A 15,857-nucleotide genomic window follows, 5' to 3' on the forward strand; every position below is an offset into this window, starting at 1 on the left:
CCAAAAGTTTACATTCATTTCAACTCCACCTCTCCGCATAATATTCAGCTTTTTAAAAAGTTTTTTGTTATGATAATATGGAGACAACAAATAATATTATTGTTAAAAGTGTGTTCAGTAGTTCAACCACAATCAGCTGTTTTTGGGTATGCTTTTCTGGAAAGGTCTCATGAGGGACAGCATATAGCAATAAAACTCTAATTTTTTTAACTATAAATATGTTTTTTTTATTATCATAAGTTTAATTATTTTTTGCATTTTATTTTACTGGATGATTATGCTTTTAACAATTGAAAAGAGAACTCCACCATTACTATTTAGCACGCGCCTTTTGGAAATATGATCTTACTTTGAATGTCAGTCTCACTCTCACTGTTCTTTTTAATAACTCCTATAATTATGTTTAATTAGCAATATACATGGATAATACACATTTGAATACATAAATATATTGAGAATATGTGGCATCACACGTTGTCTTTCGTATAGTATATCTTTAAATGTGTGTATTATGATTTATTAGTCGTATAGATTTTGCTATTGCGTAGTCTAAATGTCTAATACTCCATTGATAGTAGTTACTAAAAGTTATAACCCTCAGAATAAGTTGTTTAAAATGCACAGATCCTAGTATATTTTTGAGCCGTTAGTAGCTAGTATCACCAACTATTATTGAATTTGGAATTCTTTCATAAACTTAAAGTTTGGTTGTAAAAGTCATGAACTTTGATCATATTCATAATTTATCACAATTGATAATTCCTACAAAATCGAATCGTACATAGATTGTCGTATATTCTAGACGAAAAAGAAATGATGAAATTTCAAATAGCTATAGAAGATGTCGTTTTATGCAAACAATGTATTTAAACCCCAGTCCAAATAAGTTCAAAGTCTAGACTTTTTTTATTGTTCCTTGACAAAATTAAGAGTTGAGTATTCTATGTCCAAATTTATTAGTCATCTTCAATAAATTTCTTCTTTCTTTGATTAGATTTTGAAACGGTAAAAACCACAGATAATTCGATTTAACAAGAATCATTAATGGTAAAAAATCTCAAACACAATCAATATCAACGATTTTTAAAATCAAATTTAAATTTGTCAGAAAATCCAAAATCAGAATAAGAAATCAACAACCCTGTATTTTTTGTTTTCATTAATTAAATAATCTGGCGGACTTGCAATTTGCAAATACCAATTCAAAAGAAATACAAATAAAAAACCAAAAACCATCTTTACAGATCACAAGCCGTCGATTAACTTCAAAATATCAATGATTTCAAATTCAACGGCGATCCTCATTTCTCTCTCCTCACATAAGCCGCGGTTACACAGAAAGAGCCACCTTTCCAGATTATGATCCTTCCCTTCTCCCCCATTTGAATCCACCTTTTTCTTCATTCTCTCCTCCATTTTCTTTCAAATTCTTTTGATTTCTTCTTTCTCCGCAAAGAAGAAACAAGAGAAAGTGAAAGCAAATAACCCGATAGGAAACAGAAAAGTAATGAACCCCTAAAAAGGGTTGGATTATCGGCAGCGACCATCTCAGATTTTCGTCAAAAGTCGCAATTTTCTGTGTCAGAACCAGGTATCTACGCAAATCATTCTATCATAGGAATTAGGTTTTTCTAGATTATTGAAAAAGATCAGATTTTGGCAAGAGGGCTTCACATAAAGAATTTGCATTTCCGGTTTGTGCCGAAAATCGGGTGGGATTCCCGTGAATGATTGAATTTTTAGAAGTGGCATATTGGGGGTTTTGATCGATTGAATTACGAAATTAGGGCACCCCAATTTTCCGAACTTGTAGAAGTGGGCTTCTTGTGATTTGGGGGAATCAAAAGATAGAAAAAAAAGACTTGGATTCTTGCGATCAGGTGAGGGATAGAGGAAGAAACCGGGTTCTGAAAAAGTGCGAATTACTCGATAGATGGCTGCATTGGAAATTGATAGCGTGGAGTGTGTTTCTTCAATAGATGGAAATGAAGACGAAGAGATAGTTTCTCACACCAAGCAACATGATCTTCCCCATCAGTATTCCTCCAAGCCCCATGGCGCGGTTGCTGTTGGACTGGTGCCTACTAGCGTCCATGAGTTGCTCGAGTGCCCTGTTTGCACTAATTCTATGTACCCACCCATCCATCAGGTTTGCTCAACATATCTACTTTGCATTTTTGATACATTGTTCTTATAAACGTATCTGGCTTGGTGAATGCTTTATGTGCCTCTTGCTTGTTTGAGGGGTGGGACCGTGGGAGAGTGCTTTTAGTGGGGGGGAGGTGGATTGAAGCTTTAGTTGAAATTTGATTTGTAAATCATGTAACTTGATAGGCTTTAGCTGCATTGCGTTTGTTGAATAAGTGTTCCTTACAAGGGGAAACCTCATTTTTTTGCACTTCAGGGATATAGTGTCTGGGCAGTGCATATATTTGGTTTGCTACCTTTTCTAATGGGTGTAAATATGCAAGACAGGGGCCATTATTGTTAGGTGATATAATCGAGCAGTCGATATGGTAGTTATCTATGACCATAATGTCAGTTGATAGTTCACAGAATTAGTACTTTTCACCTCTGAGGCTTCTTATTGAACTTGCACTAAGTGACTTGAGATAAATATTTGTTTTTTTTTGCGTATTTCCTGCATCATGGTGTCTGTGTTTTCTCTGCTGAGTCACTTCGTGGGGCTTGTAAATAAAGGGCCTTATCTGATGTGTACATGGGGAAAAAGTACATTAGTGTCTAGCTGTTGGAAGAATAGCTTTCTACGTCTTTGAAGATGTGGTGGTTAAACATTTTCTGAATGGCTATATTGATTATATTCTTCCTTGCAGTGTCACAACGGGCACACACTCTGTTCAACTTGCAAGTCAAGGGTGCATAATCGCTGCCCTACTTGCAGGCAAGAGCTCGGTGATATCAGGTGTTTAGCACTAGAGAAAGTTGCTGAGTCACTAGAGCTTCCCTGCAAGTTCTTCTCCCTGGGATGTGCTGAAATATTCCCGTATTACAGCAAACTCAAGCACGAAGCAGTTTGCAACTTCAGACCACATAATTGTCCATATGCTGGATCAGAGTGCTCGGTCACAGGAGACATTCCTTTCCTGGTTGCACATTTGAGAGACGACCACAAAGTGGACATGCACACAGGGTCTACCTTCAATCACCGCTATGTTAAGTCAAACCCACGTGAAGTAGAAAACGCAACATGGATGTTAACGGTGAGTTCCACATTCATTATTACTCCTGGTTGATTATTTGTGTATATATAACATGCATTGAGGGGATATATCTCGGTTCGGTTGTGTGTGTTAATTAGGTATTCAATTGTTTTGGGCAATATTTCTGCCTCCACTTTGAAGCATTCCAGCTGGGAATGGCGCCCGTGTATATGGCATTTCTACGTTTCATGGGTGATGAAACTGAAGCGCGCAACTACAGCTATAGTTTAGAGGTCGGAGCAAACGGGAGGAAGCTGATATGGGAGGGGACGCCACGCAGCATTCGCTGTAGCCACCGCAAGGTGAGGGATAGTCACGACGGTCTGATCATCCAACGGAACATGGCGCTGTTTTTCTCAGGAGACAAGAAGGAGCTTAAGCTTAGAGTTACCGGAAGAATCTGGAAGGAACAGCAGAACCCAGACACAGGAGTCTGCATACCAAATCTTTCTATCTAACAACCAATTTCTTTCTCTTTTTTTGCCTCCTTCAATTTTGATTCATTGCGTGGTTGCTTGTATGTATGATATTAACGTCTCTGCTTGCTTCCTAATCTGTAACTTTGCCAAAAAATTGATTTGTGAAATGACTCTCTCAACATCCTCTTCCTATTTCAAACCCTTTCTGGCTGGGCCTTCAAAGCAGTGAAGCCTGATCATAATTGGGACATTCATCATGAATCATATATGGAGATGATGGAGTATTTCTTTACAATATACTTAAATATTTGTTGTTCTCAAATGGAGAGGCATGATGTTTGCACATCCATTTTTTAATTAAAAAAATATTATCCAAGGACAGAAAAGTGGTTATGATAAATTAGCTGGAATTTTGAAGTAGTTATTTTAATTAAATGTTAAGGGTGAGGAAGTGGAAAAAGTTAAATAAAGAGCTATCAGTGATGTGCGTCTCTTTATTATGCTCCCTCCAACTCCACTCAATTTTCTTCCTTCACATGCTGCCTAATTACGATGAGGTTGTGGGCCCTCTTATTTAATCTTTGCTCAAAATAAACACCCACCGACGATCAGTCCTAACTTTGTCAACATAAATTAATCACATATATATACTATTACGTCTGTCAAATTCCAAGAATTACAATTTCATCCGTCCAATTACATTTCGTAACCCCCAATTATTGGTGTTAGATAAAAACACTTAATTTCCTCTTAAAAATAAGTAGTAAGTACTTATATACTAGTATTATATACCACCATATAGTAAATCAAGTGGAGAGGCCGGCAACGAAAGCGACACCAGTGGCCGGGAGCCACGACGAGCCATAGATAAACTTCGCGACGGTGAACTTCCCGGCCTCCTCTTCCGATTTAATGACGCGATATCCCGGCCACTTCACGCGCTGCCCTAACCCGGCCCCCGGCCCAGAGTTGATGTACTCCCCATAATACAACGTATCAAGCGCAAAATCCCCATTCCACTCGAGCCAGCCCTTGGGATGAACGTGATCGCCCAAGTAAGAGAGCATGTAAACAGTCCTCGAGTAGAGCTTCCACGGCCGGCCCAAGTAGGTCGGGTACTGGCCCTTGGACGACTCGAGGGCGGGCTCGGCCGTGATGCGGCAGTCGTGGATGGAGATGCCCGTATTCTGGCTCGGGTCCTTGCGGTTCTGCGCGGTGATCGTGACCTTCTGCTGCGGCATGGGCTTCCTCGCCTGGATGTTGCACTTCTGGAACACCACGGTAGAACTGACGCTGAGAGTGTGTGTAGAGGGTATCTTGGTACCCGATGATGCTGCAGTGGTAGATCACCGCGTGGTCTGCCCCCACGCGGAGGGCCACGGCTTGGTGCTTGCTTGGTCCCGCGTAGTTCTCGAATGTTATGTCTCTTGCTATGAACCCGGACCCGGTTGCAGCTGTGTAAAACGAGATAACTATTATTCTATTCGTTCCATAATAAGAGTCTATTTCTTTTATTTTAGTCTGTCCCGCAATAAAAATCTTATTTTATAAGTATGTAAGTAGGTTCCGTAGCTCATTCAACGAATTTTGCTTGGGCATCGTATGTTGGACGTTATTAACTTTATGCTTAAGAGTTCGTATAAATCTAAGTTCGGTATAAAGTGTTAAGGTCTACAATCACTTTTGCAAGACTAAATTTGTCGTAGTGAATATTTTACTTTAATTGACAAGGGTCATTATATATTAATACTATAGGTTGACTTTGAAAGTGTTCATGAAAACTTTTTTTAAAAAAAGGGATAAAATCGAAGCTGCTATAGAGACAAATGACGTTTTGGAGGTGAAAACCGTCAATTTGGTTAAATGAATAGAAAGGAATTTTGAGTTTTGATGACCTCAACATCAAACAACAATACATGTGCATGTTAATTTCCTCAACTACATGCACCGCCAAATCGAAGGCCCATTATTTTATAAGAATAACCAAAACATTAAAAAGAAAATTATCGGAATAATGGATGATGAAAAAAGAGTTATAAAATCGTTAGTAAAAGGAATTTTACCAAAGGATGCGGTGTGGAATGTCGTCAACTTGTCTTCCACGCTTTTCCCGCCTGTAATGACCGTCTTACCCTTCCCATCACCAATGAACATTATATTCGTCTTCTTTCTTCCCACCTTTAAGTTATTCTCCTCATACCTATAGGCATCAATCAATTGTAGTTTTTGACATTTGTAAGTGAAATCCCACTTTGGACAAATAAAATCTAAAATTCACATTTAGTTTTTACTATTCTTAAATATTAAAATTAGTACTAAAAGTATATACGTATTTAATTCTAACTCATACTCTGCATACCTATAACTATTTTATAGGTGTGTATGTTTCTTAAAAGGTTGTCAAAATAACTTTCTAGAATAATGATTATAAAAAGTTTGAAAAAATCTAAATATAAATATAATATTGGTTGCAGTCAAATTATGATAGATCTGAAATCAGCATGCAGCTTAATCAGTGGGTAAATAGTAATAATAACACCACTTTGACAGGTAATTACGAAAACATTATGATAGGGACTATGAAGTCATTTAGATTATCTTGAAAAAGCCATTGAATTAAAAAGCTGTACCCACCAAAAGAATTTACGCTTTTCCGAATCTTTTTTAAACCACGAGTCAAATTACCTTCCTGCCCTCACGTAGATGATAAAGCGCCGGCTGCTGTGCTCCGGCGCCTTCTTGATCGCCTCCGCGATTGTCTTCACCGTTCCATTCCCGCTCTTCGACACGGTTATATCCGCATTAATCGCCGACGCCGGCATATCCAGCAGCAACCTCTCCCTCCTCGACATCCACACCGGGAACCGCTCGTCGTCGCGCAGCAATCGCCGCCGCCGATTCTGAATCGGAATATCGGAGAAACCGTCGTCGCCTCCCGCGGCGGAGTATATCGCGAGAGAATTGCTCACGAGCTCCGATAAATCCTTTATCCTCTCCGACATTTGATTCTTCACGTCGCCGTCGAGCTCATCAAATCCTTCCTTGCAGGTGTCCTGATTGGTCAAAGCGGTGCTGAGCCAAGTCAACACGTCCTGAGTCGACCCGGCCGGCTCGGCGGCGGAGGTGGTGATTGAACGGGAGAGTAGATCGATTGAGTGGTCGAGGAGCTCTAAGCAGTCGTCGTATGCAGACCTGATTTGATGATTTTGATATATTAACGCATTTTACGTATAAATAAAGCGAAATTGAACCTAATTTCAATTGGATTGAACCTAATGTGAGGATCCATGGCGAGGTTGGTGATCTCGGAGGAAACGTAGAGCGAGCGGCCGACTTTTTGGAGAGTCAGGTTGAGGGAAATGTGGACGAGGTCTTTGTCGTCGGCGGCGAAGGCGCCGGGGAAGTCGATGAGCGAATTCAGGCAGAGAGATGGGTAGAGAGTGCGGCTGCATGCTCTCGACATGGCTTGAGACGGCTGCCGATTCTGCAGTTTGGAGTTGGTTTTGTGTTGTATGACCACGGCCACGGCGGCGGAGGCAGCCGCGACCACCATTAGTGTGGCGGCGACGATGAGGAGAAGGCGGAGTCTGGAAGGTTTTGGTTTAGGGGGGAGGTCGGTGGGTTGGAATTGGATGCTGGTGGAGGCGCCGCCTGGCTCGGCTTTCCCGAGCCTACCATAATCCATCGTTTTCTTTTCTTTTAATTGGATAAAAAGGAAAGGAGGAGAAAGCAGGAAAGAATGTGGCGTTGGCTATGGAGAGTGGGGAAGTATATATATGGGCGGCGTAGGTGTATTTTGGAGTCATTTATTCCAAATACAACGTATTGTGTTTGTGATGGTTCGTCAATACACATTCGAATTTAGAACTCACATTAGTGTAAGAGCATCCACAATGGATGCCCTAGGGATTGTCACATCAGCTTGCCCATTTTTTCTACAATAATGAAGCCCTATCAATTAGACTCAATTTGCTTTTAATTTTTAATATTATTATTTTTTATTTTTATTCTTAATTATTAAAATATTAAAATATATTATATTAAACACTACAAATTTGAAAAAACAACCACATTACTTAAAATTAAAAAAAAACCTACATCATACTTACTAAAAAAACATTACTAAACTAATTAGAGTTGGGTATTTATAATGGTTTAATTAGGATTTAAAGAATTAAAAAAATTTAAAAAAAAGTAAAAACCGAAGAGATCGGGCTCAGGCTCAGGGCTGCAATGGATTCCCGATCGGGCGAGCGGCTCGGGCACAGACGCCTGCAGTGGATGTCCGAGGACGCCCGAGCCCGATCTCGGGCGATCGGGCGTGAGATCGGGCATTCACTGTGCATGCTCTAACAAGTACTTACTTATTTGTTTTATATTTAGTCATACTGATAAAATTAAAAATTGGTGGTATACTTTAATTTTTCCTTTTTGTGGGCGCATACACAATCTTGTAGTGAATTTATATGATAAGTTTATGGATGATAAATTGAGTTGGCATTTAGAAAAGTTAATCAAGCTTACGTAGACACACGCGTAATTGACTAAGGCCATCCACAACGATGTTCCTATACCGTTCCTATACCGTTCCTTAAACCACTATTTGAGGGCCCCACTTTACTTTTTTACTCCATTCCTTAGTTAAGGAATGGAACCTGCAACCCTCCGTTCCTTAACTGTTCCTTAAATTACTATTCATTCAATTTCATTTTTTTTTATTTCCAATCCAATTCAATTTAAATAAACACACTTTAATAAAAAACAAACACACTTTATTAAAAAACACACAACATTAAAAAAAATTCAACTTAAACTTAAAAAAAACAAAAACACACAATTAAACGTGGGAAAATAAAAAAACTACTCCGCCGGCGAATCATCCTCCGGAGGCGGTCGAGGTTTAGGGGGAGGAGGAAGACCAAGAATTCCTGCCATATGCACAATTCCGTTCCACCAGGCCGTGAATTGGGCGTACGAGAAGCGGGAAGTGTCCGCCATTGTGGCGGTTATGTACGCCACCATAAGTGTGTCCGAGCCTCCCCGCGAGCCCGATCCCGAGGCCGACTGGCTTGATTCGCCTCGGCCCTTCCTCGCTCTAGCCGCCTTCGCCGCCTTCGTCCCTTGCGGCCGACGGCGCCCAGGGCTGGATCGCCCGTATTCGTCGGGCGTTGGATCCCCCGTACCCCCAAACACCTGCGGTTCACCCTCGCTGGCCTCACCGGTGTCACCAGACGAGTAGTTGCCGCTCGCCGTGTGCTTCGTGCGCTTTGAGGTTGAGCCCGAGCTCGAGCGGACACCGCCGGCCCACCTTTCCTCGTCCTTGACGAGCTGCCAAATATCAACATATTTGAACTGTAGACCGGTGTCCTGGTAGAAGACGCGCAAAGCCGCCCTCAGAATGTCGGCGCACGAAGCTTCGCTTTGGTAGTTCGCTGCTTCGGCCGAGTAGATGCCGCAAAATTTTTTGACCTGTGCGTCGACTCGGCCAAAGTGAGCACGGAGCATTGTATATTTGCGCTTCCGGGCCCCTTTCGGCTTAGTCTGGTGGTAGACATCACAGACCTTTTCCCAGAAGCACTTGGCGGCTTGTTGGTTCCCGACGATGGGATCGTACGAGACGGTGAGCCAGGCGGTGTACACCGCCTTAGTTTCATCGTTGTTGTACGGATGCCGGCCCAGATCCTCCAGTTCCTCCTCCTCCTCCTCCTCGGGTGCCTCAGACGCAGCCCTAGAGCTTCCACCGCCTCGGCTTCCTCCCTGGGTGGGTTCAACGGGGATATCCTCCCGAATCTGGGACAAACCCTGAGAAAGCCGCCAGCCGGGTGGTCGAGCGTAGGCATCCACATCGAAAGTGGGTGGTTGATACCCACCCGGCGTCGACGACCCGGAACCACCAAGTGTGTTGTACATGGTCTCCCAATCGCCGAACGCGTTGAGATCCCACCCACCGGAGCCGCCACCGCCGTAATTCTCGTCGCCGGACATTTTGTGAAGGAGATTGAAATAGAAAATTGGAGAGGAATTGATGTTGGTTTAGGAAGAGTATATGTGTAGTTGTGTGTGAAATGTAATAAATTAGGTGTATTTATAGAATAAGAAAATAAAAAATAAAATTAAAAAAGTTTAAAAAAGTTTAAAAAACGTTAATATTACCGTTAACAAAAAAAAATTTTAAAAATCATTTTTTTTAAAAAAAATTAATTATTGCGTCATCGCTGACGTGTCCCACTCGCGGGCCGGCGAGTGAGATGCACGCACGAAGCGGGGAGCGCCACGTCGCCCCAGCGCGTGGCGGCACAAGCCGTACCACGTTCCGTGCCGTCGGCACCCGGAACGGAATGGGAACGGAATGGGAGCGGAATGGTGCGCCGCAACGCGTTCCGTGGCGAAACCGTTCCGGCGGAACGGCACGCGGAACGCCGGCGGAACGCGTTGCGGGTGCCCTAAGAGCGGTGACCGTTCATGTCCTTTCTTTCTCAAACCGAATACTATAAATTAACGTAATGACTTCAAAAAATCCTTATAAAAGATTTTGTTTTCTTCCATTCAAAAAGAAATAAAGAAAGGTTCTCTTGTGTCCTTTTTAAAATTAGAGTCGAGTTAAATGGAATAGGTATGACAACCAATAAATTAGATTCTTATTCCTATTTTTAGATTCCACTGGAAATAGATTCTTCCAAAAACTCGAGGCTATGTATTACTTATAAAACCAACCAAAAACATGTTATAGAGCCAAAATAATGAGTCCTAAAAGTAGCTTGGAAATGATGAATTGCTACAGTCAATGAAATCGTGTTTCAAATATATAGAATCAGATCGTATAACTGTAAACGGTATTCGTCTTAATGTTAATTTCATTCATGCCCAATTTTGGTAAATTATAGATAGTCTTGTTAATTTACAGTTTATATTTTTGGTTGGCATTGTTAATTTGTGACCATACCTACTATTTCTGGATGCATGACAGCTATGCAAGAAATCTTGGTCACGGAGTATTACAAAATAAGTAGAGTATTATAATGTGGCCCAAAATTCTTAGCACCATTTTGATGGGTAATTTAGGCCAATCTAGTGATCTGATACTAATAAATATCCGTCCCACTTTATGAATCTCGGGTTGACCATTTTTGGGTATTCCACTTTAGGAGTTTCGATTGGAATATTCCATAGATGGTAATAGTCCTCACATTTCACTAACCTTTTTCCATTCAAATTTTATTATAAAGCTAATACTTCCTTCGTCTCAAAAAATATGAAACATTCGATTTTTGACACGGGATTTTATGCAGTGTTGTTTTGTGAGTTAATGAATAAAGAGTAAGAGTGAGGAAAAAAGTAGAGATAATGTCGTTTCCATTATAGGAAACGTTTCATTTTTAATGGAACAACCAAAAAAGGAAAACGTTTCATTTCTAATAGGACATGGGAGTATATAAAAGTAGGACTCACATTCAACTATCTCTTTTCACTCACTTTTCTTTACATTTTTTAAAATCCGTGCCGAACTCAAATGGGACTCCTAAAGTGGGACGGATGGAGTATATAATAGTACAATCTAGTGATCTACTACTAATAAATAAAAAATGGCCAGTTAGGGTTAGGCCATTGGAACTCGAATCAGAAAATATATGCCTTTTGTTCCATAGTAGTAGAGTCATTTTTCCATTTTGGGCATTCCATAGTACTAGTACTACTAGTAGCCATTTCTTTTTTTAGTAAAAAATACTAACATATTTTTTCACTCATACTTTTTCACCTCTCTTACTTTACTCTCTCTATTTTTTCCTCTTTTCTAGGAGTTCTTTATTATCTTTTTATGTACTAATATATTACACACTTTTTACTAAATCTTCGTGCAGAAATAAATGACTCAACTACTATGGATTGGACGGAGTAGTGGTGCACCTGCACATATGTACTCCCTTCGTTTCAAGAAAGATAATTCTTTTCGGGTGGCACGAAATTTTATACAACTTTATTTTGTGTGTTTAGTGGAGATTGTAAAACAGAGAGAGAATAAAATAGAGATAAATGTGTTTCCAATTTTACTAATTAGTCATCTTGGTTGGGACAAACCAAAAAGTAAAATGTGTCATCTTCAATGAGACGGAAGAAGTACAACTAACTAAGTTGTCAAATGGGTTGTGTCAGCCCAGGCACACCATGAGCCAATCAACTTGGAGCCCGACTTAGCTCAGGCCCGCTGGTTTCTCTCTATAAATTCAGACCCTGCCTAGCTCGGGACAACTAACAAAGTGAGTTGGGTTGCGCATCGTACATTTTTAAAATTTTCTAATTTTATATTATCCTCTCTGTAAAAAAAAATAGTCTCATACTCCCTCCGTCCGTCATTAAGTGTTCCATTTTTCCTTTTTTGCCCGTCTGTCATTAAATGTCTCATTTCATTTTTACTCTTTGGCAAGTGGACCCTACATTCCACTAACTCATTCCACTCATATTTTATTATAAAATCAAGTATAAAAATATGACCCATATTCCACTAACTTTTCTACCCACTTTCCTACATAATGTCAAACAATTTCTTAAAACCAGTGCCGGTCAAATATAAGATATTTAATCATGGACGGAGAGAGTATTTCACTGTTGATTTCACAAGTTGATTTCATTGTTGTTTCTAATCAATATAAAAATTTAGTAATAAAATAAACACTCTATAAAAGATCATATTTCTAATTAAAAGTACTCAGTAGTACTACAACTTTTTCAGATAGTCAGCTCTTGCTTTAGTACATACGCTCACACATGTGATCATTCTATCATAATCATAAGCATTCCCATCCGTGCACTTTAGCAAGAGCATGAATGTGGACTCGGACCCATTTTTATTACTTTTTTACTCTCTGCTCTCAGGTAAGAGCACAACACCCACATTCATACTTTTACGCAAGGACATGCTCAAAGGTCCTACCATTCTATTATTCAATTTAAATAAAAACATTTCCACAATATTAAAATGCATTAAAAATACCCGGAATACAATTACAAATTATAAAAAATTAAAAAATACATAATTAAAATCCTAAAAAATAAAAAAATACATAATTAAAGGCTAAAAAATATCATAGTGGAAGACTATTCCTCTGGCCCTATCCCCAATGTTCTTCGGAGACCCTGTATCATTGCCAAACGTGAATCAAGTTGCTCGGGGGTCATATTTGACCTATCGGCCAAATTGAGTTGGGCCAAAAGGGTCCACAACGAGTTGGTGGGGGTTGAGGTAGCACAAAGGGAGCGGGAGCAGGGGAGGATGGAGTCGCGGCGCGACGGCAGTTGGCCGTCGCCTTCTTCCTTCCTTGCGACCGGCGTTGGGAACTGCTCGGGCCGGCGTCGGAGCTATCCAAGTTAGCTCCGGCAAGCTGGCTAGCCACCTCATCCTCGCCGACATCGGATAGGGATACCGACATCGACCGTTTGATGGAGGAGCTGGAGGAGGATGATACGCCTCCCCTATACTTCGGATGCACACGCACCTCTTGCCAAGCGCTGAGATACTTGAACGGTTTGTATGATGATGTCGAGCTTAGGGGTGGGAAATTATACCGAAATACCGAAATACCGGACTTACCGTACCGGAAAAATACCGAAAATACCGATTTTTCGGTATACCGCAGTTTCCGGTACGGTATGATACCGTACCGTAGTGTTTCGGTACGGTAACGGTATCAAGTTTGCTATACCGCGGTATACCGCGGTATACCGAATCCACGGTATACCGGTATACCGCGGTATACCGAATCTGCGGTATATACCGAATATTCGGTATACCGCGGTATACCGGTATACCGATAGATTATTATATATATATATTAATATTAAATATGTTGTAATATATATATATATATATATATATATATATATATATATATATATATATTACATTTATATATATATATATATTATATTTAAAAAAATTAATACATTGATTAATACAATAAAATTAAACATTCAAATGATAATTTATTCAAACAAATTCACAATTATTTTTTTATCAACTCATCCTATTAAATATAATAAACACAATAACACATAACACCGAAAGAAGATTGGAAATACGATATCGGGATTCGAGAATATGTTTCAACAAAGCACATTTGAAAGAATTTGTATTAACTCACACCATTTAGTATATGATTCTTTGTGTAATGTCATATTCCAAATATACAAAGTAATTAAAAATTGTTTTATTCTTCGTCCCATTTCATAAAATTTCAATTAAAAATATGTGCAGCTGAAAATGAATCAAATCGTTTAATTAGTGTTTAATTCATTGTATGTTATCGTATTTTATATACTAGTACTACTTAAATTGAAGGATGAATAAACTATTGGAACAATCTATATAACCACACACAATTAAATTATATGAATAGTTTATGTACATTCCATGTATAGGAGTAGTATAAAAATATTTAATACTTGTATATTTTAATTTGTAATCATATTTTGCAATTATTTTCGATCATCTCACATGCAAATTATTGGTTTTCTCAAATATATACAATATATATGCAAAAATAATCTAGACAATAAAAGTTTAAGAATAACTTCAGTTTTGTTTAGCTAATTATAATGAAATAAAAGGTCCTATTTAAATTTCAATTTGGATTTATATTGAAGTAGATCGACATAAAAAAATTTAATTATCCCTAAATATTTGATCCACATATCTTTATCTTGACAAAAAAATCCATGGTCAAGGAATACCAACTTGACAATCCTACTTGGTATGCCATATCAATAAAATTGTGACAAATGGAAATACATATATCCCTAATTCCAATTAGATGTATAAACTATTGGAACAATCTATATAACCACACACAATTAAATTATATGAATAGTTTATGTACATTCCATGTATAGGAGTAGTATAAAAATATTTAATACTTGTATATTTTAATTTGTAATCATATTTTGCAATTATTTTCGATCATCTCACACGCAAATTATTGGTTTTCTCAAATATATACAATATATATGCAAAAATAATCTAGACAAATAAAAGTGTAATAATAACTTCTGTTTTGTTAGTTGAAACAATAAATTAAAATAACAATATGAAAGATTATATACGTATAGATTAAACTAAGTATATTAATAATTATATAGTGTAGCTCTTGTTTTATTTTTTCATTGCATAGTAATTTTATGAATATTATACCCAGGTTATACATTATTATAAAAAGAATTAATAATAATAATAATGATAATGATAATAATAAGATTATCTAAAAATTAATTTTATTATATTAGTAATTATTTCCGGTATACCGTTACCGTTACCATACCGTTATTACGGTATACCGTACCGTGTTTCGGTATACCGTTTTTAACGGTATACCGAAACACAGTACGGTATACCGCAATAACGGTATGGTAACGGTATAAAAAATTATCATACCGAATTTTCGGTATACCGGAATTCCGGTATACCGAAAATTCGGTATGGTATCGGTATGAAATTTTGTCATACCGTAATTTCCGGTATGGTATGCGGTATGGCACGGTCGGTACGGTATACCGTACCGACCCACCCCTAGTCGAGCTCGCTCCTGCCGCTCCCCGCCGACCGCTTTTCCTGGAGGTAATGCCCCTTGAATTTTTAGATTTTTTCGTTGGCTCTGAATATGACATTGCGCACCATACTCTCATTGCGCTCGATGGTTCCAGTCGGGCAGTTTTCATTGTACCGGCGAGAGACGCGCCACCAAAACCTATCCCCGCTTTGGTTTGTGCCTATCTCCGGATCTTCGGAGATAATCAAATAGGCTTTGAATAATTGATCCATCTCCGCCGGAGTTTACGGGGTGCGGACACCACGAGGAGTACGGGTAGGAGTAGGAGTAGGAAGAGGAGGAGTATGAGAGCCGCCGCTCCCTCCCGATCTGGGTTCGGGTGCCCACCCGTATCGCCCATCATGGGCATCTTGGTCGTCTACCGGGTAAGGTCGGTAGCCACCCGGAACTTGAGAGCCTTGGGTTTGAGGAGGGGCCGAAAATTGTGTTTCCGGACTAGGGAATGGTTGTGAACCGAACCATTCGTGGTTCCAACCGCGGGAGTCGGAGGGGTGATCGCCGGAGCCGGACATTTTTTTTTGTAAGAGTGAAAGATTGAGAATTGATAAGAGAAGATGAGAGAATTTAGATGAGAGTTGTCTAGTGTGGGGTGAAATTTTTGGTGTGGAAGTGAGGGTATT

The 15,857-nt window shown here is 39.3% G+C and overlaps 1 protein-coding gene and 1 pseudogene across 1 annotated transcript; one reads left to right on the forward strand and one right to left on the reverse strand.

Annotated features, from left to right (window-relative positions):
• The first annotated feature begins 1,316 nt into the window (after positions 1–1,316).
• LOC121794652 (E3 ubiquitin-protein ligase SINAT3-like) lies at positions 1,317–3,839 on the forward strand. Its single transcript, XM_042192918.1, has 3 exons — positions 1,317–2,149; positions 2,835–3,221; positions 3,320–3,839. Exons 1-3 carry the CDS (start codon positions 1,934–1,936, stop codon positions 3,677–3,679), a joined length of 963 nt encoding a protein of 320 aa, XP_042048852.1. The 5' UTR covers positions 1,317–1,933; the 3' UTR covers positions 3,680–3,839.
• A 416-nt stretch (positions 3,840–4,255) lies between these two features.
• Positions 4,256–7,552, reverse strand: LOC121794653 (annotated as a pseudogene).
• Between the last annotated feature and the right edge of the window lie 8,305 nt (positions 7,553–15,857).

This window comes from Salvia splendens, chromosome 3 (assembly GCF_004379255.2).
Source record: "Salvia splendens isolate huo1 chromosome 3, SspV2, whole genome shotgun sequence".
Classification (NCBI taxonomy): Eukaryota; Viridiplantae; Streptophyta; class Magnoliopsida; order Lamiales; family Lamiaceae; genus Salvia; species Salvia splendens.